This window comes from Meles meles, chromosome 3 (assembly GCF_922984935.1).
Source record: "Meles meles chromosome 3, mMelMel3.1 paternal haplotype, whole genome shotgun sequence".
NCBI lineage: Eukaryota > Metazoa > Chordata > Mammalia > Carnivora > Mustelidae > Meles > Meles meles.
In genome coordinates this window covers 115,260,833-115,285,987 of record NC_060068.1, presented here as the reverse complement: position 1 = coordinate 115,285,987, position 25,155 = coordinate 115,260,833, and the positions used below count along the sequence as shown (strand labels likewise).

General features: G+C 36.6%; 1 protein-coding gene across 1 annotated transcript in view; it reads left to right on the top strand.

The window, feature by feature from the left end:
• The window catches only part of ADAMTS19 (ADAM metallopeptidase with thrombospondin type 1 motif 19), a 261,766-nt gene that overhangs the window by 130,581 nt on the left and 106,030 nt on the right, over positions 1–25,155 (top strand). Inside the window, exons 9-10 of the mRNA XM_045998860.1 lie at positions 10,645–10,785; positions 12,229–12,379. Coding sequence (XP_045854816.1) covers positions 10,645–10,785; positions 12,229–12,379 — 292 coding nt within the window. The remainder of the gene's footprint in view (positions 1–10,644; positions 10,786–12,228; positions 12,380–25,155) is intronic.

Genomic DNA, 25,155 nt, shown 5'->3' with positions numbered 1-25,155 from the left:
CATTATTTGATCTCTCAGTGTCTAATTAGATTGTGGTTCCCAAGGATAGGGGCTATGTCTTGTTTTGTTTTGGTTTTTTGTTTCTGTTCTTTTTTGTGGCTGTTGTTATTTAACATTGTCTAACACCCTTCCTATGTGCTCAATAAAGAGCTGTTAAGCAATATTTTGATAACAGTGTAAGTGCGTGTAAAGCACTGCAATGTGTGGGGAAACGGATATTCTTATACGTTTTTGAGAGGAGTATGAAATGGTACACTATTTTTGGAGGCCATGTGGCAGTAGTTTTCCAGATTTAGAGGACTGCTTGTGCCTACATTTTCAGCTCCTTTTGCCAGCTTTGAGTATAACAAGTTTTAAATTCTAATTGAATTGTATTTGTGTTTCTTTCCTTGCTAGAATAGTTGAACATCTCACCTTTTTCTGAGTAGCTGAAGTTGGGCCCACTACTTAAAAAATATGCAGCCAATTAAAATAATCATAAAGAGTTGAAAATAGTCACTGTTTTACATTAATAAAACAATATTTATTTTTTGGCAATTAGCATCTGATGGCTCAGTACTTTCTTTTCCTATACATAGAGAATGCCCTTTTAAGGTATGTTATATTTTTAAATAGTCTAGGGGTCATAGAGTTGTGGACAAAACTCTTTGTCTTGAGATTGGTTATGTGATGCCATTTTGTAATTTGATTTTAGCACATTTATGATGCCTTATACTTGTAACAGTGTCAAGAAAATAAAAAAGCTCTAGCAGAGTTATGTATTTTGGTAGGTTGAAAGAAAGTGCATTAAGCATATATCATTTATTTACTGATTAAACCTCTCATATGGCCATTAGATTGCCTACTTTGCAGAGCGGTTGAGTGGATAAAATTACATAAGTTAGGAGAAATTATAAATCATGTCATTATAAAAACACAGAACATTTTTTGATATGGCCAAAAAAATGCTTATGTGTTTTGGATTTTGTTTTACTTGTTGAACTAGGGGGAAAGACTAATCTATATTACTGAACTTTGGCGTGGAGCCACGGCTTTTCCACCAAGTTGGCAATTCAGGAGTTTGTTCAGAACTGGGAGAATAATGAAGCAATAAATATGCAAAGTTAGCTCCTTGAAGGCAATAAATATTTGGGGCACCTGCTGAAGTTTTAAGTATTGCCAGAGTACCAAGAATGCAGGTGTCTTGTGAACTAACAAGGCTTTGAAATGAATGACATTAGCTTACATACTCTGCTGGAAATTGTGCCTGGAATAGAACCAAGGGTAGGACCAGGTTATAAACCTCTTTCTTCAGACATCTGCATTTCTGTTAATGGCATCAGCTATCAGTTCTTCAGCTGAGACATCTGCAACATGTTTAACTCTTTCTCCCTTTAATTCCTCTCATAATCAGTTGCCAAATTCTACTCATTTTTCAAATGAAAGCTATCCATCTGTCTGTTACTTCTGTCCTTCTTCCAGGCTTGGACTATTGAAATACGTGCTTCCTTGGTCTTTACACTATAGTGCTTTATCTTTCGGATCTGTCTCACCTATTAGTTCAGAAATCTTTATTGCCCTTTTCCTCCAAATAAGTGAACTCCAAATTCCTTTGCCTTAGATTCATGGGTTTTATAGTGGTCCCAGTCTACTTTTCTCAATGTATAATCCACTTCTCTATATCATGAATGTAAACGATCCATAACTTTCAAACTTTGTCTTTCTTAATGTGTTTTTCTTATTTCAACTCCCAGTCCCGCTGATTTATATCTCTTGCAATTTTACTTATCTGTTAATGGACGAGGCAAAAGGTATCGCTTTTTCTGAAATTAGACCTAAAAGTCTGGGTGGAAATATATTTCCTTTTCTAGCTCCTTTGTACTATTAATTGTAAATACCACCTAAGGGGCGCCTCGGTGGCTCAGTGGGTTAAGCCTCTGCCTTAGGCTCAGGTAGTGATCTCAGGGTCCTGGGATCAAGCCCCACATCGGGCTCTCTGCTCAGTGGGGAGCGTGCTTCCCCCTCTCTCTCTGCCTGCCTCTCTGCCTACTTGTGATCTCTCTCTCTCTCTGTGTCAAATAAATAAGAATTTTTAAAAAAGTAAATACCACCTAATTTCTAAAATATATTGGTTTGTACTGATATTTACAAACCCCTACACACATGTCTTACTGAGCAGCAGTCTCTGTGAAAAATAGACTTACTGTCTGATACATTTTTTTTTTCTCCTCACAGTATTGAGTGCGTTGTAAAACATGGGCACTCAAAAATGTGTTTGAATGTGTAAGCATTTGCTGTACAACTACTCGTCTCTTGGGCAGTCCTCTTGAAATTCAAAGTAGAGGATAGTTGAGTTCCAGAAGTAGAAAAGGAGAATTAGTTTGGGTCAAGGAATGCAGTTGTCTTAATTAAGAGAAAAAACTGTGCAGTTTTATAACTATATAAATATAAATATGGCAAATTATTTTTGGTACCTGATGATATTTTGTATTCCTATATAAAATTAACTATCTGGAAATGCAATAGTTATATTATATACCAGTAATGATGAGTCTACCTTGAAGTGTGGGTACAGGCCTCTCCATCTATTTCGTCTAAGTCCTGAAGTTGTGGACTTGGAAGGGCCAAATCCAGCACTTTTAACTATTTTGATTATTTAATCTAAAATTCTGCTAATTCTTTTTTTTAAATATTTTTATTGTGTTATATACTGCTATGTATGTACTGCTATGCTATGTATTGTCACCATACAGTACATCATTAGTTTTTGATGGAGTGTTCCATGATTCATTGTTTGCTTATAACACCCAGTGCTCAATGCAATCTGTGCCCTTCTTAACACCCATCACCAAACTAACTCATCCCCTCCTCCCCCTCCCCTCCAAAACCCTCCGTTTCTTCCCAGAGTCCATAGTCTCCCTCTCTGAATACTCCCTCTTCATTTTCTCCTTCCTTCTCCTAATGTCCTCCATGCTATTCCTCATGTTCCACAAATAAGTGAAACCGTATGATGACTGACTTTCTCTGTTTTACTTATTTCACTCAGCATAATCTCCAGTCCCATGCACGTTGATGCAAAATTTGGGTATTCACCCTTTCTGACGGCTGAGTAATATTCCATTCTGCTAATTCAATAAGAAACTCGCATATGTTCCAGAAGACACCCTATCAAACCAAAATTTGGCTCATCTCTCTGCTTTCCAGAAGAGTACCTTTCAGAAGGAAGTAAAAATTTTGCTTTTCATTCTACATTAATGTGCATCTACTATAAGAAAGAGAGGATATATTCTAAAGGATCAGTAAACAAACAGTAAAGAGTAAATGAGAAATGAAAATAAAGGCATTACATCATAATCTAGGACTATTAGGATGGGAATACAGTAACCAATAACAAATTACTGTAATAATAAAAAAAATAGCTATACCCTTACTTAGCCCTAGAAATCCATTGCTCCTTAAAATGTTCAAGTTTAATTATTCTTTAATTAATGTTCCTTGACCTACCAAAATTGTTAGTGGCCACACGTAACTATATTGTATCCTTACCGCATTGTACCATTCAGGATTCCCTATAGCAGAAGTCACAAGTGTCTTCCTGTGGCTACTCCCTATGGCTACCTCTACATGCCTTGGCTAAGGTTAGAAACTACTTAGTGGGCAGGTGCTAGAGAAAATATATTAGAGAAATAGACCTGGGCTTGAATTCTTGTCATGCCAGCTACTCACTGAATAAACTTGAGGCAAGTCAATGTGTCTGTACTAATTTTCTTCATCCCTACAATTTGGATAAGTTTTCTTTTCAAGGTTCATTGTTCAATTGTTCATGCTTTAATTGCATGGAATAGTGGTTGACACATAATACAGAGTGCATGAATAATAATAATAATTAGAAGTAGTGTATTTATTTTCATGAATGCTGTAATGTAAAAAGGAGATCTTCGACTCCCATTGGCCATATATGTCTCTCTTCATTCAAGGAACTGATTGCATATCCTTCAGAGTTCTTACTGGGTTGGCAGGAAGTGAGCTTATTATGGAGATCCTTGTAGATCACTAACATAGCTTTTGTATTTGATCCATTGTTTAGACAATGATACCAGTTAGAGTAATAAGTAGTTTGTCCAAGTTAATAATCATAATGGGACTTCAGCCAGTACAGATGTGGCAGCATTCCCACAACAGACTCTCTCCAAATGTAGGTTTGGATGTCAGAGTGAGTAGGTGGAAGAAGGGAAAAAATCACCCAGCTAATGAATGGTCTTATAAGAACTGGCTTTCTGTTTGCATTTCTCTAATGTATCCTGGCAAATGTGTGGTCCAGGGTCAGGCAAGCAACCTTCCTTGAGAAGATCATCTGTAAACTTTTCAGGCTTATAATTCCTCTAAGTCAGGAAAAGGCCACATTAGTTTCAACTTGCTGTCAAATTTACAGACTATTCAGTTGCTTCTATGATTCGCTATCAGCTGATAAGTCTGTAGACATTTATTTAATGTGAAGAATTCTTGTTGTCCAGACACTTAAATTCTAGATGGTGAGAGCTTATATGTATTACTTAGAATTCACCAGAAATAGAAGGTAGTTCTGATATGTACACCTACCATATATTTGAAAACCACCAAAGTTAACAATCATGGGAAATACATGCTTATTGAAGGCCCCTTTATCCAGCAAGAAGGTCTTAAAATCTGGGTTGCATTTGTAAATATAGATAATCTGGGGAAAGCATTCTGATAAGAAGGGACTGTACAAAATGACAGGGGAGAACTAATTTGTTCCAGTGAAAATTAGATGGAGGTCAGTTTACAGATCACTTGAAAAATAAGATAAAAGCTTGGGTTTTTGTCCTATAGATCATGGCTTCTTATAATTTTGAGTAAGCATCATCTGTAAAATAAATTAAAAAATAATTTCTTAGGCCTAATCTCTAGAGAGTCTCTTTCAATCCACTGTGGCAGGACCCAGGACTTTGCATTTTAACTAACCCAGCTTCAGCATGCCTTAGGATTTTGATGCACATGTTTCATTATTCCCATTTTCAGTATCACTGCTTGCCAAGGAATATTAAAATATTTTGCATGGAGGCAAGTGGTGCCTGGGTGGTTCAGTGGGTTCAGCATCCAACTCTTGGTTTCAGCTAGGGTCATGATCTCAGGGTCATGAGAATGAGCCAGTCTTCAGGCTCGGCACTCAGCAGGGAGTCTTCTTAAGATTCTCTCTTTCTCCCCTCCCCTCCCCCATTCACTCTCTCTCTATCTTAAAAAAAAAATTGCCTAGGAAAGTTTTTATATTAATGTATTCATAACAAGCTAAAGTAATTAAGGCATTGTTTAATAAAGCAGAGAGTTTACAGGCACGAGGTCAGTCAAACATTACAAGAGTCCGGAAGTGAGAATTAGTGCTTGTCTTGGTTGATATAATTAGTCGTGGAAAGGGTGGGATAGGTGGGAGAGCTTTAAGGAATACAGAACTAACAGGATCCAGGCATGTGTTCACTTCCTAAGAGCAAAGGATATTGTGTCCTAACCCCAATAGATGGTAAACTCCTTGAGGGTAGGAACTGGATCTCTAATACTAATTTTTATGACTCCAACTTGGTATAGGACCCGGCATACAGCACATTCTCAACAAGTATTTGTCCAGTTCCTAGATAAACTTGGCTTAGAATGTACAGTAAAATCAAAAGGAATCCTTCTTTTGGTACCTCTCCTTTTTTTTTTTTTTTTTTAAATTTTGACTGTTGCCGACTTGCTCTGCTTTGACTTTTGACTTCCAACAGAGGTACATATTTAACTGTTTAATGAAGAAGGAAATTTAAATGATTAAAATTATTTAAAATCTAAAAAGTAATAAACATATTTGGATTTTTTTTCCCATAAGCAGTGAACTTACACCAGACGCAGCCACAGAATTGTATGAAATTGTCATTTCTTGGAAATAGAATACAGTTCCACTTAGACATTGTGACAGTTTCTTTTTTTAAAATAAAATTTTCCATATGATATATGGACTTGTAGTGTGAAATAATACCTCATAACAAATTATTTAATATATTTAACTCAAAAAAGTTTACTCTTCTAAAGAACTACTGTTCACAAATCTGATCCTTTCTGAATTATGTAAAATATGTGAGTGAGTTTATAAATGTTCTCCTCTCTAACTCTTTAAACATCAAAAGGGACCATCTTCAAAATCCAAATGTTTCTCCAGCTTTCCGCAGGATATCACAAAACTTCCTGGCAGTGACTTTTAAACAAGTTGAGAAGTTTTATAAGATAAAAATATTTTTTCAGTTGACTTGACAACCATGTACAATGTTAGTGGAGAGTTTATTTGCCCAAGGCTCTTTGTCAAAATGAATTTAAACTGAGATTATTAAAATGTAGCTCAGTTGCACAGTACAAGGAGAGGTGTTGCTAATGTCTTACTTTTAGAATGTTTTCCATACAATGCATGAGACTTGGTTTTAGAACTATATATGTGGAGGTGTATTTCTGCTAACAGAGAGTAGACATGTAAAATTATTCAGGAAACAAAAAAAAATTATATGCATAAATGGAGAGTTTTGATACGCTATAGTTTGGTTGTCTAGAGATCTCTCTGCTTGACCATCAGACTGCCTGGCTCTGAGTCCCAACTCCACCATTAACCTCTACACATTCCTCATGTAGAGAATAGAAGTCATGATTATAGAAACCCGATGGGGATATTGTGAGGATTAAGCGATATCATCATCATAAATGATTAATACAGTGACTGGTGCAGATAAAAGTTCACAGTTTATTTTATTTCAAATCTGTAGAATCGGAAGTAAACAGTGTTTCCTGATAGTTCCAGATGTGTGGTTAAAAAAAAAAAAAAAGATGCCCATCCCAGTTTAATGATAATCTTCTCTGTTACAAGTTAAATAGCTTTAGGAAAATCGAACTAATGGTAAACAATGTTTGAATCATCACATCTCTCCATGGCTAGAGCTAATTGCTTACATGAGAATCAGGATCCCAAAAGGAAAATGATCATCTGGATGAGAAGTTGTCATCTTTCCAATTTGGAAAATCACGTCACACTACTTTGGGAAAATGTCCAAATTGCTAAATCTTGGAAACAAAACCTCTCCTTCTCTCAAATGGACATATTATTTAAGAAGTTGTATTGTTTCTGAAAAAGACCAGTTGCCTTTCAGAAATAATAGCATTTGTGTACGGTTTGAAAGACTGTACCACCACAGATGGAAGAGCTGAGCATGTTCCACGGGGCAAGTGGCTGTTGATAAAACAGGGTCACCCAGCAACGTGTGCTGCAGCCAGAATTCCTCCCTGGTGGTGGTGACATGGTGATCTTGGCAAGGACTGTATCCGAGCCATACTGTCAGAAATGCCTTAAGTCATTTTATTCAAGTTGTGAGGTTCTGCCTCATTTACAGTTTTTTTTTAAGATTTTATTTATTTATTTCACACACACACACACACACACACACACACACACACACACAGCACAAGTAGGCAGAATGGCAAGCAGAAGGAGAGGGAGAAGCAGGGAGCCTGACACTGGGTTTGATCCCAGGACCCCAGGACCATGACCTGAGCTGAAGGCAGATGCTTAACCAACTGAGCCACACATGCGCCTCTGCAGTTTCTTATTTTAACATCAAAGCAAAACAAATTCTTGCCATTATTCTTTATTTGGTTTTCCTTTAAGTCTACAACTTCCTGCAAAGCAACTTCCACAAATACCGCAAATTGCACATCATTATGTTTACATTTTTGTGCTTTTTGACAAGTAAGAATGATAAGATTTCTCTTTTTCTTTTATTTCTTTTCTTTTTTTTTTTTTTTTATTTCTCTGATTTCTTGCCCCATAAAAAGAATCATCGAATCATCGGGGGCGCCTGGGTGGCTCAGTGGGTTAAGCCGCTGCCTTCGGCTCAGGTCATGATCTCGGGGTCCTGGGATCGAGTCCCACATCGGGCTCTCTGCTCAGCGGAGAGCCTGCTTCCCTTCCTCTCTCTCTGCCTGCCTCTCTTGTGATTTCTCTCTGTCAAATAAATAAATCTTTAAAAAAAAAAAAAAAAGAATCATCATCTTCATGTAATTTCCCTAACAACCAGTTAGGAAAGTATAACTTCATAAGTGAGGAAACTTATGAGGGACATTTATTTCTTTGTTATTATTTGCTTGTCTCAAGTTCCATGAATAAGGGGATGGGAGATACAGAATTCACATCTCTTTCAACTTCAACATCTTTCACCGTGCCTCTCAGTAACTAAACTGGTCCATACCTACTCCACATCATCTCTTACTTTTCCTCTTTATCGTCAAGGTATGAAAAAATTTATCTTCCTAATCTGTCAGTCATCATATTAATGTGTGTTGATACAGACCATATTTAAAGACATTAATTAGGAGTGAAAAAATGGTTCAACCTAGAGCTGAATTTTTCTAACACGAAAATATGGAAAATGATATCCAGTCATGTATTTTTAGTTTTATTTAGACCAGAATTTTGGGAGTCTTCAAAAGTTAGCAAACACAGTGATTTCCTCATTCATTATTTTAAACTCAGAAATTAATTACTATTCTAGCCACATCATTTTCTTCTTTCAAAAAACATCATCAGTATAACAATTTTGATTCAAAGTTTTAATTTATCTGAATGAAAAAGCAATTTGATTGTTATGAAAAATCTTACTTTGACTTGAGAACACATAGGTAGTCCAGTTGTGATGTCCCTTGGCAGCTTCTATAATAATTCTTTTATTAGCATTTTAAAATATAATGTAGCTATTTGCTATTTTTATTACAAAAGACTATTTTATTATCTACATTATACAGAATAAGAAAAAGGAACCCTTGACTAGCCTGCCATCGTTTCAAACTTGGCTTTTACAAAACCGAATCTTTCCTCTTCCTGTGTCTTCACTATTAACCTTCATTATAAGAATTCAGTGGAGATTATATGAACGTTGTCCTGCAATAGAAGTGGTTCTACATGATGACTTGATTCAGCATCTAAGTCAGTTTATAGAGTATCATTCCAGTATGCCAGGATCTTAAAGAGATAAGCAAATTCTTGCCCTGAAGTAGTTATAGCATTAACCAGAAGTTAAAATGGGTAATGCAACATAGAAAATGCTCTGACAATGTTGTTCACAGAATCCAATGGTAGGACAAAGAGCACACATACATAAGATGGAAGTCAGTGAAAGAAAACCTCATGAGGCTGATTGACAGTATCCTTGAAGATCAAGTAGAATTTATCCAGGCAAAGACATTGAAGGAGAGGCACTTTGGACAGGGCGGGAGAGGGAATGGAATTTGTCCATGCCAACTGTGTCACGGCCAGTCCCATGATTCTCGAGCCAGCCATCTCGCTTCAGACATCCCCACTTTCCACTCTCTCACTGGAGAACCTTGGGAAAGTTATTTCTCATCAGCAAAAATGGGATTTTAACAGTCCCTACCTTAGAGAGTCATTTAATTCACACTTATAAATCCCTTTGTATGGTGTGTGACACAGAAAATGCTAAGACAATCAATTGTAAAATAAAAAAAAGAGAACATACTGTTTGGGACACTAGAAATCATTTGCTGAAAAGAAAATGCTGTAAAGGATTTGGAACAAGATAAAGAGACTTTGTACCATGTTAGAGAGCTGGGAGGTGCCATACAGGTAATGGGGAAGTCGAGGCATGGCAGTGGATTGTGTTTTAAATAGACTTCACTGAGGCAGAGTAGGAAAAAAAGACAGAATGTTGGTAAAGTTTAGAGGCACGGAACCCAATAATGCTGTAATAATTGTTGAGACTAAATACTTTATAATCCTTTTTAATAGTAACAAAGGAATTGAAAGGAGGTGACAGATGAGAGAAATGTTTAGGAAGTAGAACTGGCAGGACTTGCCCTCTCACACAGAGTAAATAAAATGGCCTGGGGGATGATCTGAGAGAAGGGATAAATGACCTGAAGCTTTTCCATTTGGCAGACTGGGTGGCAAGTGAAGGCACAAAAAAGAGAGTGAAAGAAAAAGAGAATACAGAAGTAGAGGTTTGAAAGAGAAAATATGGCAGTTTTCCACACAGTGAATTTAATGTTCTCCTAGTACATCCATTTGGAGAAAAGTCGGATTTTTAAATAGAGTTTCAACTTAAAGCAGCAGATTCAAGATTCACTAGAAAAAAATAAAGATGGCCAGGAATGGGAAAGTTCCCCAGGGATAGTTTGTGTTATATGATGATTGGAAGAAGACTGTCTAATGAAGCAGATGGGGAAAATAATAGTTTTAATGTGGTTTCAGATTTGATAGAAGGTATGAATAAAGGATCTCTGGGCAAAAACAAGAATCTCGTATGGTTGACTAGAAACTTAACTATTTCTGTGTTTCATATATACTTCTCTGAAAAATTTCTCTCCAGATCATTTTGACAGAGGTGACTAAACATGTTATTTACCAGATTGACTGGGAAAATGTTTTTTACTAAATAAAAATATTTACCTTTAACAAAATAACAAAATCAAAAAAATCAATCTGCAACCTAATTTTATTTTTAACCTTTAAAACTAATTAATCTCCCATTATTTTAAGTATTTATGTTATTTTATTGCCATTATAAAAAATTAAAATATATTTATCTAATGTAATTTTTTCATTTTAATTATATTCTGAATCAGCATGGGCATTAATCATGACAATGACCACCCATCATGTGCTGATGGTCTTCATATCATGTCTGGTGAATGGATTAAAGGACAAAATCTTGGTGATGTTTCATGGTCCCGATGTAGCAAGGAAGATTTGGAAAGATTTCTAAGGTACAAAGGTCATTTACCATTGTTATATTGTCAATGTTTACATGTGCCTGCTTCTGCTACCAATGAAGGAAGGTGGCACAGTAGAGTGGAGAGGACACCAGATTAGGGATCAAGGCAGTCGGTTCCAACACTGGCTCTTCCACTGACTCACAGTGTGAATTGGAACATATTATTTAACCCATCTGCTTCTTAGTTTCCACATTTTCTTATAAAAGAATGAGCAAGACAATTTGTAAGGTTGGAAAATTATCTGTCACAGTATTTAATTGCCTCTTCAAAATTTCCCATTGGAAATGTTCTCATTGCTCATCACTCAGCACATCTGTTATCACAAAGAACCTCTTTAACAAAAGCTCCACCCTTCCATTGTGATACTTCTAAACTGATTTTTTTTTTCATTAACACATTGTTGTCACCCTTATAATAGTCCTCATTTTCTTCTTTCCCACTTTCAACAGCGGGAGCAGTTTCTCTCTGGTTGGAAAAAGAAATGAAAAATATTATTATTGTTCTAATTTTCATTTTAAAGCCCCTGTTATTTACTTATCCCGTTGGTAATAAAGGAGAGCTGAAATGGTACATGATATACAAAGTAGCTAGCGAGTGAGAGATGCTTCAAGTATCTGCAAGTCTCATGAAGATAGAGAGAGGCACCTGGCTAGCCAAGTTCACTATAGAAATAAATCTTATTCAGGTTTCCATATCATTTCAGTTGGCAAGCCTATTTTTTCTGTTCAATGAATATTAAAATCCACCAAAATATAATGTTTTCTACCTTACCATAACCCTGGTGTGAGCTATATGCTGGACATTCTGTGGTGGTGTAGAGAATAGTATACAGAATGTGTAGTATGTGAACTCACCACCTCACTGCAACAGTAACCCTTGAGTAGTTCCTAAGGAACATACGTGATTGTGTATGACTGCCTTCACAAGAATTAGATGCATGATAAAATTAAATGTCACCTCGTAAATGAAAGTTGTATTACAATGTCAAGTACTGAAATATCTATAGTTAATACTCACTTGACAGAACCTTCCGTATATTCTCTTCGTCCCCAAATATAATTGATTTCTTACCTTTACGGATTATTTTTGAGCAAGTTACGCTCCGAGTCTGAGTTTCCTCATCTTATAAGTATGTATAGTAATAACCACTTTACCATGTTATATAGATTAGCTGGATTAATCCCTATGAAAGACCTTTATAATCCAAAACATTCTGTTAACTTGAATATTATTATTATTGTTATTAGATTTATCTTACATAGTTGTACATAAATGATTCTCATATGAGGATGCTTTCTATGAATATTCAGTAGAACTTATAAATCAAAGTAAGAACATATTTTTAACATTATAAAATTGTTTCCTGTTGCTATGCTAATTATAACAGGTTTTTACATGAAATTCAAAATTTTACACGTATGTGCATATTGCCAGGTCAAAGGCCAGTAACTGCTTGCTACAGACAAACCCCCAGAGTGTCAATTCCGTGATGGTTCCCTCCAAGTTGCCAGGGATGACATACACTGCTGACGAGCAATGTCAGATTCTCTTTGGGCCATTGGCTTCCTTTTGTCAAGAGATGCAGGTAAGGGTTGTGTCCAGATGCGATTGTTTAAGTGTATGTTCACATTCATTGTTTAGAAGCATTGACTGGAGGTGGGAGAAATGACTTTATTTCAGAGTTTGTGGCTTTTTGGAGAGCACCCCAATCTTGGAAAGAGAGATTTTCTAAGAAAAGATTACTGCATTTTTTCCCCTGGCACTTTGGAAGTGATAGAAATAAGATGTGGACATTTAATCTAAGTCAGGAAGGAATGACCCAAGAATTTCAATTTTAAAAATGACACTGAAGCTGGGGAAGTATTTCTACTGTGCCAGTTCAGTGCTTCAATTTTAAAGCTCTTCCTTTCTTACATGGTAAGGAACCAGATAAAAACATACCGAAAATGATACATGAACATGTAATTGCAGAGGAAAACTTTTATCTTTTAACCCTGGAAATAAAATGTTAAAAATATGTTCTACCAGGACAAAAACTAGAGAATATGTTTTTAAATAGCTAAACTACAGGAAAGGGGTAAATATATGGGGTAAGATATATATTGGTAAGATATGTATTAATATTCAAATGGTCACTAATTACTCAGCCCAGTGGTAGCAGTGTAGAAAATATGAAGTCTGGAAGATTGAGCAAAATGACCTTCTTGACTGATGTAAGAATTTTAGCTCTTCTTACTTTCCCTTCTTTCTTTTGGCTGCCCATCCCCTAACTGCCTATCTATTCCCACCTTAACACACACACACACACACACTCACACACTTTGTATTTCAGGAATATACTGATAGTCATGCTTAGAGTCAGTTGGTAGCTGTATTTCATTCTACCTAAGTTTCTGTGATTGCCTCAAAGAACTTTGGCTTTGTTGAAGAGAATGCTGTTTTGGAGTACTAGCAGCATAGTTAAAATCCTTTATAAGTAAAAAAAGCATGCAGCATACGAAATATTTGATGCTCTCTCTTCTTTGTAGTTTTTATCCAAGGAGTTGTTCACTTATTATTTTCTTCTTATCCATTTCCCACACTAGTGGGTAAGCTCCAGGAGGGCAGAGAGCAATTTCTCCAGCATTTAGCCCAGTGGCTGGCACCTGGCGGGCACTCAGTGAGTGACTTAAGATTATAATAAGTGAATGTATAGAGGAGTTAGAGCTGGGTTAAATGTGACATGTCAAAGAAGTGTAGACTATAGAATCCATCTAGCAATAGTGGACCCCAAAAGGAACTGTTGAAAGGGTGTCTGGGTGACTCAGTCAGTTAAGCAGCTGATCTTGCTTTCGGCTCAGGTCCTGATCTGAGGTTGTGAGATCAAGCCCGTATCAGGATCTGTGCTAAGCATGGAGTCTGCTCGAGATTGTCTCTCTCTGCCCCTCCTCTCTCTCTTACAAACACAGATGTATAATCCTTAAAAAGAAAAAAAGGACTGCTAGTGTAGGTGTGTGATTGTGACCTGGTTCCCAAGGGTTTATATGGTGGCAGACCTGTGGGGTCCTTGGAACTTAGCATCAGGTGTGATGATTCAACAGTAGTAGTAGTAGTAGTGGTAGTAGTAGTAGTAGTAGTAGTAGTAGTAGTAGTAGTAGGCAGCTTGGCTCTGTACAATCTGGCCTGGATACATCCCTGAACTTCTTATTCACTCTGCTTTCATTCTGGGCCTTCATACAATCAAAAAGTGGGTTATAGTCATCTTTCTTAAATCTTCATGGCAAAATGAATGTTTTGAGGTACATTTCCACATGCTGAAATTAGCATTGTTTTGGAAAACAGACTAGGCTGTTCCTGCTTACTATTGTAGTTTCAGTTCATGTGGTATAGAGAATTGATTACACTGATAAATGTAAAATTTTCATGTTTTGTAAAGTACTCCAGATGTTAGAAATACTCTGCAAATGATCAATGGCAAACATGATTTTGGTAAATTTTAGATTATTTTTCACAAATATTGTATTTAAGAGCTTTTAGAAATTATTTTGTATTGCAGTTAAAGTGTACTAATACCATTCTACAATATTTTGAACTCTCAAATATATGCCACATAGCTCATTAATTACTTATAGTCATGATCTAATTTGATTCTCATAGATTTTATATGCCATAGTCACTACTCGGTTCTGTTTTACAGATAAAAATTTGAGGCCTGGAGCACCTGGGTGGCTCAGTGGGTTAAGCCTCTGCCTTTGGCTCAGGTCATGATCCCAGGATCCTGGGATCCTGGGTTAAGCCTCTGCCTTTAGCTTAGGTCATGATCCCAGGGTCCTGGGATCCAGGGAGTCTGCAGAGGGCTCTCTGCTCAGCAGGGAGCCTGCTTCCCTCCCTCTTTCTCTCCCTGCCTCTTTGCCTACTTGTAATCTCTCTGTCAAATAAATAAATAAAATCTTTAAAAAAAAAGTTGAGGCCTATAGAAGTTAAATAACAGTTAACTTCTTACACCTGTCAGGAGGGAATGTCAGGTGCAGATCCAAACAATGGAATACATTGTAACTGCTGTGCTCTACTGCTTCTTATGGAACTCAAACTTCTTTAAAGGTTAAAATCATAGATCAGACCACACGACACCTGGTGGCACAGTTGGTTAAGTGTGGGACTCTTGATTTCAGCTTAGGTCATGATTTCAGGGTCATGAGATCTTAAGCTCTACATTGGGTTCAGCACTGAGCATGGAGCCTGCTTAAGATTGTCTCTCTCCCTCTCCCTCTGCCCTTCTTTGCCCTCACCCCATCACATGTATTCTTGCTCTTTCTCTATCTCTTTCCGAAAAAGAAAAAAAAAAATCATAAATCATATCCTGTGTTTTAACTGAATTTGTTTCTTCTGCTATAGCACCTGCATCGTCAGGGTTAAGAAATATCTTAATTGGGGCGCCTGGGTGGCTCAGTGGGTTAAGCCGCTGCCTTCGGCTCAGGTCGTGATCTCGGGGTCCTGGGATCGAGTCCCGCATCGGGCTCTCTGCTCAGCGGGGAGCCTGCTTCCCTCTCTCTCTCTCTCTGCCTGCCTCTCTATCTACTTGTGATCTCTCTCTGTCAAATAAATAAAAAATAAAAATCTTAAAAAAAAAAAAAAGAAATATCTTAATTGATTTATTTTCTTTTTCTAAGTTATTTTACTCTACTATATGTTATTTCTCATTAACCTACCTGCAGGGAGTTTCTTTCATCTCTGAAAATGTGCTTATTACAGGATTTTACATCTATATTTCTCAATGTCTTAGGATGTTGTTATGTTTTAAACTAGATATTTTGTAAATAAAATTAAGTTTTGGGTATTTAGAAATACTCTTTTTTTTTAACCTTCAAGCTTTATGTGTGTGACATTTTTATTGATAAAATCAGTTTTTTCTTTATTTCTATCTGTGTTTAATATTTATTAAAAATTATTCTTAAAAAAAATAGCAGAAAGAATTACACTGCTGTGGAAAAGCAACACCTCTGGGTCTCGGTTTGATTGAAGAACACTGGTTGGAGTGGTGTGATCCCAGTCTAATAATGTTTCTGCCTTTTATTCGTTGTGTAACTTTAGTCAAAAACTTTTTCTCTTTAAGACACACTCTATAGAATAAGAAGTTGGACTATGTTATCTTTCTCAGTCTTAGAGCTAAAAAGAATGGACTTCTCTAATTCCACAATCATTTTCTGATACAACTCTTGAAAATCACAAGTTTAATTCCAAATTAGTGCAGAGTACAACGTATAGTAACTAAATCAATAGAGCTATTGAAGACAAATGCAGTCACTGATTATAGTTATTTCTTGAGTTCTAACTACTTTTCAAGCACAGCTCTGTACACTAATAATAGAGCAGGAAACAAAGCCCTACCTTTCATGGAGCTTATTTTTTTTTTTGTTTGCAAAAAACAGGCAAAAAATTGATAAATACATTTTAACAAATACATTTATAACATGTCAGTTGGTAATAAGTATTTTGGAAAGGTGTAAACCCAAATAAGAGAGATAGGGAGTAAAACCAGGGATTGGGAGGGTGGGGATGGTGTTATTTTTCTATAGGGTGATCTAGGAAAGCCTCCTGGAGAAGGTGACATTTATTTTGAAATGTGAAGGCAGTGAGAGAGCAGGCCATGCATTTATTTCAGGAGGAATATGGAAAGAGAAAACAGAATGCCCTGGAATGAAATTTTAGTCATGTTTCAAGTTTAAGATGCTCATTAAACATCCAGCTAGAGCTGCTAGGAAAGGAGTTAGATAAAAACCACAAAGGAGAGACAGAGAAATTGTTGACTACTGTATTTGGAGATGAGGAACATATGGAAAAACCAACAAAAAAAATTCTGAAGACATCGGTTGGTGGGAATAGGACCAAGAGAAAACAAGATCATGAAGGCTCAGTTGGGACATTTTCAAAGTGGAAATGAAAAAGCAGAAGATGGGAGTAAAAGGAAGTCTGAGAATATGTAATTGACTTGCTTTTCCCACAAGATTTAGTACCCTGTGAGTTGGAACTATCTGGAAATTCCTGAACCTACAAGTGTCAGGGAATACAACTTAAAAATATGAGGGAAATAGTTGTGAAGTGTAGAATTTGGAGAGTTCTCCTGGTTAAGCCACATGCTTGGATACAATGGAGTCACCACATCTACTAGTTAGTCATCCAACGTTTATAAACAAAACAAGTCTCTTAGAAGACAGGCTTGGTAACAATGAAGAAATTACCTATCAGTCCTTTTTATTACTGTCCCTCTGGCATCTGAAAGAGTGCTCAAAAAATATTTGTTAAATGAAGAAGTGAATCAATTGAATGATGGAATAAAGAGTCTAAATTTTCACCTATAGTCAGTCTTGGATATATCGTACATCAAGATAGCATGAAGATAACCTCAATGTTTTTCAGTATTAACTCAGTGATTACACAAAAACCAGCCTATAAGGACAGATGGCTTATGTTTCACATCTTGTATGCGAGTTAATCAGGCATCCTATGATCATCCTATTTCCCATCAATTATAAGTAAGTATCAGGCTGCATGAAGTGAGGATTCACAGCAACTCTTTAACATGTTTGTCTCAGGTAGAATCTTAGAGGAAATGGTAGTTGGTCCATAGTATTTGAGTTAGCTAAGAAGTATGGTTTTCTATACGTATAAACAGATAGTTATACACAAGCACTAGAAACTCCAATGTAACATACATGCTGATCTAATTAATGATGTAAATTTACCCTTAGGATCATAACTTAATGTCTGCACAGTGTTTAAAGGAATAGGTATCTGCTGAGATAAAAGACAATTTTTTTTTAAGATTTTATTTATTTATTTGACAGAGCGAAATCACAAGTAGGCAGAGAGGCAGGCAGAGAGAGAGAGGAGGAAGCAGGCTCCACTCTGAGCGGAGAGCCTGATGCGGGGCTCGATCCCAGGACTCTGGGATCATGACCTGAACTGAAGGCAGAGGCTTTAACCCACTGAGCCACCCAGGCGCCCCGATAAAAGACAGTGTTTAAAGACGTGAAACTAGTCAACCTCCAGTTATTATCACTCTTCCGACTTAATGTGCTAACTTCTTGATGGCTGGTTCCTGATTCCTAAGCAACTGGTACTTCTAGGCCATCTAGCATCTTGTTGCTAAGCCAGCTCGAAAAAGCACCAAGTCATCAGAGTAGCTTCCTGAACTTACTTACCCTGGCTCAGAATTCAGAGGTATGGGTGTTTCCCTGAAACAGTAGGAGTGACTGCATGAGAGTTGCCTTTTTTTTTTTTTTTTTTTTTTTTGTGAGAAGAAAGTGTGCTAAAAATCTGAAGACCTCCAGGAGACCTAAGGCTCTGCCTTTGGTTTTGGAGTAGGCACATAGTGAATTGAGTGTATATTATATCATATAGAAAACTTCCTACTTTGATCAAATCATATGGTGACTTAAAAAAATAACAAGGGGTGCACCTGGGTGGCTCAGTGGGTTAAAGCCTCTGCCTTCAGCTCCGGTCATGATCCCAAGGTCCTGGGATTGAGTCCTACATTGGGCTCTCTGCTTGTGATCTCTGTCTGTCAAATAAATAAATAAAATCTTAAAAAAAAAAAAAACAACGAGGGAAGTTACAGTTTCACATTTCTCTTATATTGAATTGGTATATCAAAGACAATGGACTACTAAAACATCTCATTCGATCCAGTGAAGAGGCTGTCATTGAAATGAGGTAGCTTATGAAGATTTCTAGAAATCTGATCCTCTAATTTGGCATTGTGAAATTCCAGAGGCAACAGGAATTTGGACTTTAAAAGATGTGACATCGAGTAACCCTTGATGGCTAGTTAGGGCAACTAAGAAAGCATCGCTGATAAAACATGTTGTCAAGTTTGAGAAGTTGTTAAGTTTTAAGTCCTTCCTTCCTGTAAGATCAGTAACTCTATGGTGGGCTAGAACTTGAAAGAAATGATTTTGAATGTGCTGTATTCTAATCAATCCTTCATCTTATCCTTTGAGCTTTAGCCCTGACTTGTCTGGGAGGACATGAGTTTCATGGCCCCTTACTTGACTGCATAATCCAGCTGCTTCTTTTCCTAGAACTCATTTTATCCCATGACTTTTATTGACATGGGCTTTAATTTTTTTTAAGTTTTTATCTTTGTAAATTGCCTATTTACATTTTCACCCATTTCTCAGTTTTCTGGCTTTTGTTGTGCTGATTTGCAGGAGTTCTTTCTATGTTCTAGGTGAAAATTCGTTATGTCTTAGCAACAGTGTAGTTGTTGTGTCTGTGCTAACTTTTTATACTTTGTCCTTTGTCTCTTAATTTTGAGGTGGACAAATCCATCAAATTCTCCCATGAAGGTTGTATCACTTATATTTTTTTATTTGTTTGTTTCCTTGTTTTTTTCATCTTATACACATTCTTCCCAACTTTGGGATTAAGTTCTTTTATGGTACCTACCCTATCCTTTAGCTTAAATATTTCTTTAGCATCAGAGACATTTTGGATTTTTAAAAATTTATTCATGCAGAGAAATATTATGCAATGTTGATTTTTATTACTATATACATACACACAGTTTTTCATTTGCTTGATCTATTTTTTCCTTTTCCATCTTTTTATGACTTGTGCCTTAAAATCTGTTTTGTCTAGCATAAAAACTTCTATCCCGGCTATTATTTTCCATACCTATATCTTCAGCCTTTCCAGATATAAATATAACTATGTATATGGATCTAGATCTAGAAATGTCTCATGAATAAAGCAGTAGCTAGACTTTCTATTTTTCTGTTTAAACCAAGGTAATAGTTTTGTGGGGTTTTTCTGTATTTTCACCAGCTAATTTAACATTTTTGCATTTATTTAAATTAGTTTTATCTGGGATTTTTATTCTGCCAGTCTGTTTTGTGTGTTTCATATTTATATTCTATTTTTCCTTTTTTTCTCCTTTACCACTTTCTTATAGAGAAATGATACTTCCCTCTCTATCCAAAAATCATACATTCTTTTATACACTTTTATGTGTATCAAGAATTAGTTTTACCTCTCATGGTATGAGTATTGCAGTGGTAGATAACTTATTTTCTTTATTAACTCATCGCTCTCTCTCTTTTTTTTAAGATTTATTTATTTGACAGAGAGAGAGATCACAAGTAGCCAGAGAGGCAGGCAGAGAGAGAAGGGGAAGCAGGCTCCCGCTGAGCAGAGAGCCCGGTGCGGGGCTCGATCCCAGGACTCCGAGATCATGACCTGAGGCCAAAGACAGGGGCTTTAACCCACTGAGCCCCCCAGGTGTCCCATTAACTCATCTCTTATTAAACATCTGGGATGTTAGCTATTATGATTAAGGCTACTTTGATCATTTGTAAATGAACGTTTGTGTGGTCATGTTTTATTCTGCAATATGAGTACATTAACCCATTACATATTAATACATTAATTTCTCACAAACTGTGACCTGGGAGCTGGCTCCCTGTTTTTGCAAATAAAGTTTTACTAGAACACAGTCACCTCCATTTGTTCCTATGTTCTTTCTGGCCACCTTCAAGCTACAGTGACAGTGTTGAGTACTTGCAACAGAGACCATATGGTCACAAGCCTAAAACATATATTCTTCGGCACTTTACATTGTAAGTTTGCTGATCATTATTGCGGGTACTCTGAATTCTGTTTTATTCTTCTAATGAGTATCTCCTCTCCCCACTCCATCCACCTCCCCAGAGTATTAGCCATTAGATTCAAACTGGAAAATCTTGTCTTCCCTACTGTGGACAAGAGCTCATATCTTCAGTCCACTTTTTCCTTATCTGTCGTATAGGGAGGGTGTTTTCCTGATGTGTGGGTCCAGACTAGCCTGTGAGTTTTTGACAGCTTTCACCACAGCAGCTTCTGTCTTCACAAATCTAAAAAGATGGCCTCTTTCTCACTGTTGCTTTAGCCATTTAATGCCTAGCCATAAGCTCAGCCCATGGTCAGGTCAACAATGCAAAGTTATTTAACGCAGTTTGTCCAATCCCTTTGGCTCCCCTAAAAAGTTCCCTTACCACTGTTCATTCTCCAGAACCAGTATGAGGTGGTTTTTTGTGTTCTGTCCACAGCTGATGGTTGTAATTTACAGGATGGTCCATCTGTGGGGATGGGCAAGATTCTCCTTGCAGAAGGAGAATCTTTTTATTTTTTTATCTCTTTCATACTAGAGATTTCTGGATTTTTTTTTTTTTTTAATATTTCAAAGAGTTTCTTTTTATTTACATTCTTTTTCTTTTCTTTAGGGCTTCATTAACTACATCCTGACAGTCTTCCTTCTTCTAAATTTTTTCATACTCCTTGACTTTCTTTCATACTTGCTGGTGTGTTCTGTTCAGGAGTCCTTTGCAGTTTGCTGCCTCATTGGTTGGCTCAGCTTGGGTTGTGTTTTTCCCCGTGTTTGCTACTCAGACTACTCCTGCTACTTCTGCCACTAAGGATCTTTGGAGTAGAGGAGGGAGAAGAGAAAACATCAAGCTTATTTGACTGCCTGGGGCCAAAATTTCTCTGTAGAAGGATAAAGTTTTTAAGATGTAAATGAGCTGCATTTCTAGTATTTTTTTTCCCACTTTGAGGAAGTTTTATAGCATTGGCTAAAATCCAGTTACTGTTGTTTTCCATATTCAACATTTATTTGGATTTTATCCTCATTTTTATCAGTCTCTTCGCTCACCGTCGTTTTTCAGTCCTTTCCTATGAGATCATATTCCTTCTTGAAATACATCATTTAGAAGTTCCTTTTGAGCAGATCGGTTGGTGGTAAATACTCCGTTTTTGTTTCCTTGAAAGACTCTTTATTTAACTGTCAGTCTTGAATAAAATTTTAGCTGAGTTCAGGAGTTTATATTGACAGTTATTTTTTTTTCCTCTTGCCAGTTTGAATACACCATGTACTCATTTCCTGCTGTGGGTGCCAAGATATTATCTTTGCCATTTTCCGAATTTTAAAAGAAAACTTTTCAACATTTCACTTTTTTTTATGCTGTTTGTTGTAGAGTTTCATAGGTGTCCAATAATTGTGAAGACATTTTTTTCAAAGGCTGGTGTACTAAGATTTTTTTAAAGAATAGATATTGAATTACATTTTGAGCTTTGTACCATAAGTATAGAAATCATAGATTTTAAAGTTATCGAGGTACTTGATTAGATTCATCAAATCTCTGATATTACAGTAACCTTGCATTCTGAAGAAAAACCCAACTTGGTCTTGGCATTGCATTATTTTATGCATTGCTGGATTCAGCCTGTTAAAGCTTGCTTAGCATATTTAATCTAGATTAATAAATTAGGTAGATTACTATTTTCATTATCTTTTGAAATCCCTGTCTAGTGTGGGTATCAAAGGGTGTTTAAAAGTGTTTCTTCTTTTTCTCTTCTGTAGAGAGCTTACATAAAATGAGAAACTAAATTTTTGAAAGATTATTAGCTTTTGGACCAGCTGTATACTTTGTGGGAAGATATTTAACAATCACTTTTAACTATTTTATGTTTACAGAATAGCTCTGCTTCTCTTTTTCTTCTTGAGTCCATTTTAGTAAGTTTTTAGGAAGGTTTTAAAATATCTTTTCATGGGGCATCTGGGTGACTCAGTGGGTTAAGCCTCTGCCTTCGGCTCAGGTCATGATCCCGGGGTCCTGGGATCGAGCCCTGCGTTGGGCTCTCTGCTCAGCAGGGAGCCTGCTTCCTCCTCTCTCTCTCTGCCTGCCTCTCTGCCTACTTGTGATCTCTCTCTGTGTCAAATAAATAAATAAAATCTTAAAAAAAAATCTTTTCATTTCATGTAAGTTGTCATAAGTTGTCAAGTTTATTGGCATAAAATTGAGCAGATCTTTTTATGTCTTTAAACCTGACATTATCTGTAGTTATACCTTCATTTTATTCTTAATAGTAAGGGTTGTGGGTTTGTTTGTTTGTTTTTTGTGGTTTTTTTGTGGGTTTTTTTTTTTTTTTTGCCTTCTCTTTTTTCTTTTTTCTAAGATTTTATTTTATTATTTATTTGATAGACAAAACCCACAAGTAGGCAGAAAGGCAGGCAGAGAGAAGCGGGGGGGGGAAGCAGGCTCCCTGCCAAGCAGAGAGCCTGACACGGGGCCTGATCCCAGGACCCTGAGATCACAACCTGAGCCAAAGGCAGAGGCTTTAACCCACTGAGCTACCCAGGCGCCCCTCTTTTTTCTTTCTTAATTTTCAATTTTATTCTTTACAAAGAACTATATTTCTGCGTTTTATTATTCCTCTATTAGTCTTTGTTTTCTGTGTTTTAAAATATCCTTCTCCCCCTTTTTCTTCTCTTCTATCCTTGAAATTACTATGATGTTTCTGTAATGGAAAATAATGTTTTTAATAATATTCCATGCTGAATTACATTTACTACCAAATGTTAAGTTATTGAAATTGTATTTTGTAAGATAATACAAGTGGTAGAATAAGAGTTGTATGTAAAAGATTTAATTATTACTTCCATATGGGTGCACTTAAGTTTTTTTTATTTTTTTAATTTAAAAAAGTTTTTTGAAGATTTTATATATTAGAGAGAGAGACAGACAGACAGACAGAGAAAGTGAGTGAGAGCAGGAGCAAGGGGGGAGATGGAGAAGGAGAAGCAGACTCCTCACTAATCAGAGAGCCCAACGTGGGGTTGGATCCCAGGACCCTGGTATCATGATGTGAGCTAAAGACAGCTGCTTAACTGAGCCACCCAGGTGCCCCAAGACTTTTGTATTTTGACATAAATTTCAGAACATCTTAATGTAACTATTTACTATAAAGAAAGATATGAATATAGGTTATCTTTGAAGATAAAATTTATGATTTTTATATAGGACAATTAATGTTCCACTTAATTATTTCATTTAAAATATATGGTATTTTCATGTAAACATTTTAAAAATCCTACTTGAGTAAAAACCCAAATTCCTATTATATGCTCTTTAAAAAATTAACATATAATGTATTATTTGCTTCAGGGGTACTGGTCTATGAATCTCTTACGGTTTGTCTCCCTCCGCTGTTCCATCTTGTTTCATTTTTTTTTTTACTTCCCTATCCCCACCACCCCCCGTCCTGCCTCTCAAATTCCTCATATCAGAGAGATCATAGGATAATTGTCTTTCTCTGATTGGCTTATTTTGCTTAGCATAATAACCTCTAGTTCCATCCATGTCATTGCAAATGGCAAGATTTCATGGTCTTTTGATGGCTGCATAGTATTCCATATATATATATATTATATATATATATATATATACACACACACCACATTTTCTTAATCCTTTCATCTCTTGATGGACATCTAGGTTCTTTCCATAGTTTGGCTATTGTGGACGTTGCTGCTATAAACATTCAGGTACACATTCCCCTTCAAATCACTACATTTGTATCTTTAGGGTAAATACCCAGTAGTGTGATTCCTGGGTCATAGGGTAGCTGTGTTTTCAACTTTTTGAGGAATCTCCATGCTATTTTCCAGAGTGGCCATACCAGCTTGCATGACCACCAACCGTGTAGGAGAGTTCCCCTTTCTCCTCATCCTTACCAATATCTATGGATTCCTGAGTTGTTAATTTTAGCCATCCTGACTGGTGTGAGTTGATATCTCACTATGGTTTTGATTTGTATTTCCCTGATGCCAAGTGATGTGGAGCACTTTTTCATGTGTCTGTTGCCCATCTGGATGTCTTCTTTGCAGAAATGTCTGTTCATGTCTTTTGCCCATTTCTTGATTGGATTATTTGTTCTTTGGGTGTTGAGTTTGATAAGTTCTTTATAGATTTTGGATACTAGCCCTTTATCTGATATTTCATTTGCAAATATCTTCTCCCATTCTGTCAATTGTCTTTTGGTTTTGTTGACTATTTCCTTTGTTTGTGCAAAAGCTTTTGATCTTGGTGAAGTTCCAATAGTTGATTTTTGCCCTTGCTTCCCTTGCCTTTAGCAATGTTTCTAGGAAGAAGTTGTTACAGCTCAGGTCAAAAAGGTTGCTGCCTATGTTCTCCTCAAGGAATTTGATGGATTCCTGTCTTACATTGAGGTCTTTCATCCATTTTGAGTCTATTTTTGTGTGTGGTTTAAGGAAATGGTTCAGTTTCCTTCTTCTGCATGTGGCTGTCCAATTTTCCCAAGACCATTTGTTGAAGAGACTGTCTTTTTTTCCATTGGACATTCCTTCCTGCTTTGTCGAAGATTAGTTGACCACACAGTTGAGGGTCTATTTCTGGGCTCTCTATTCTGTTCCATTGATCTATGTGTCTGCTTTTGTGCCAGTATCATCCTGTCTTAATGATGATGGCTTTGTAATAGAGCTTGAAGTCTAGAATTGTGATGCCACCAACTTTGGTTTTCCTTTTCAACATTCTTCCGGCTATTTGG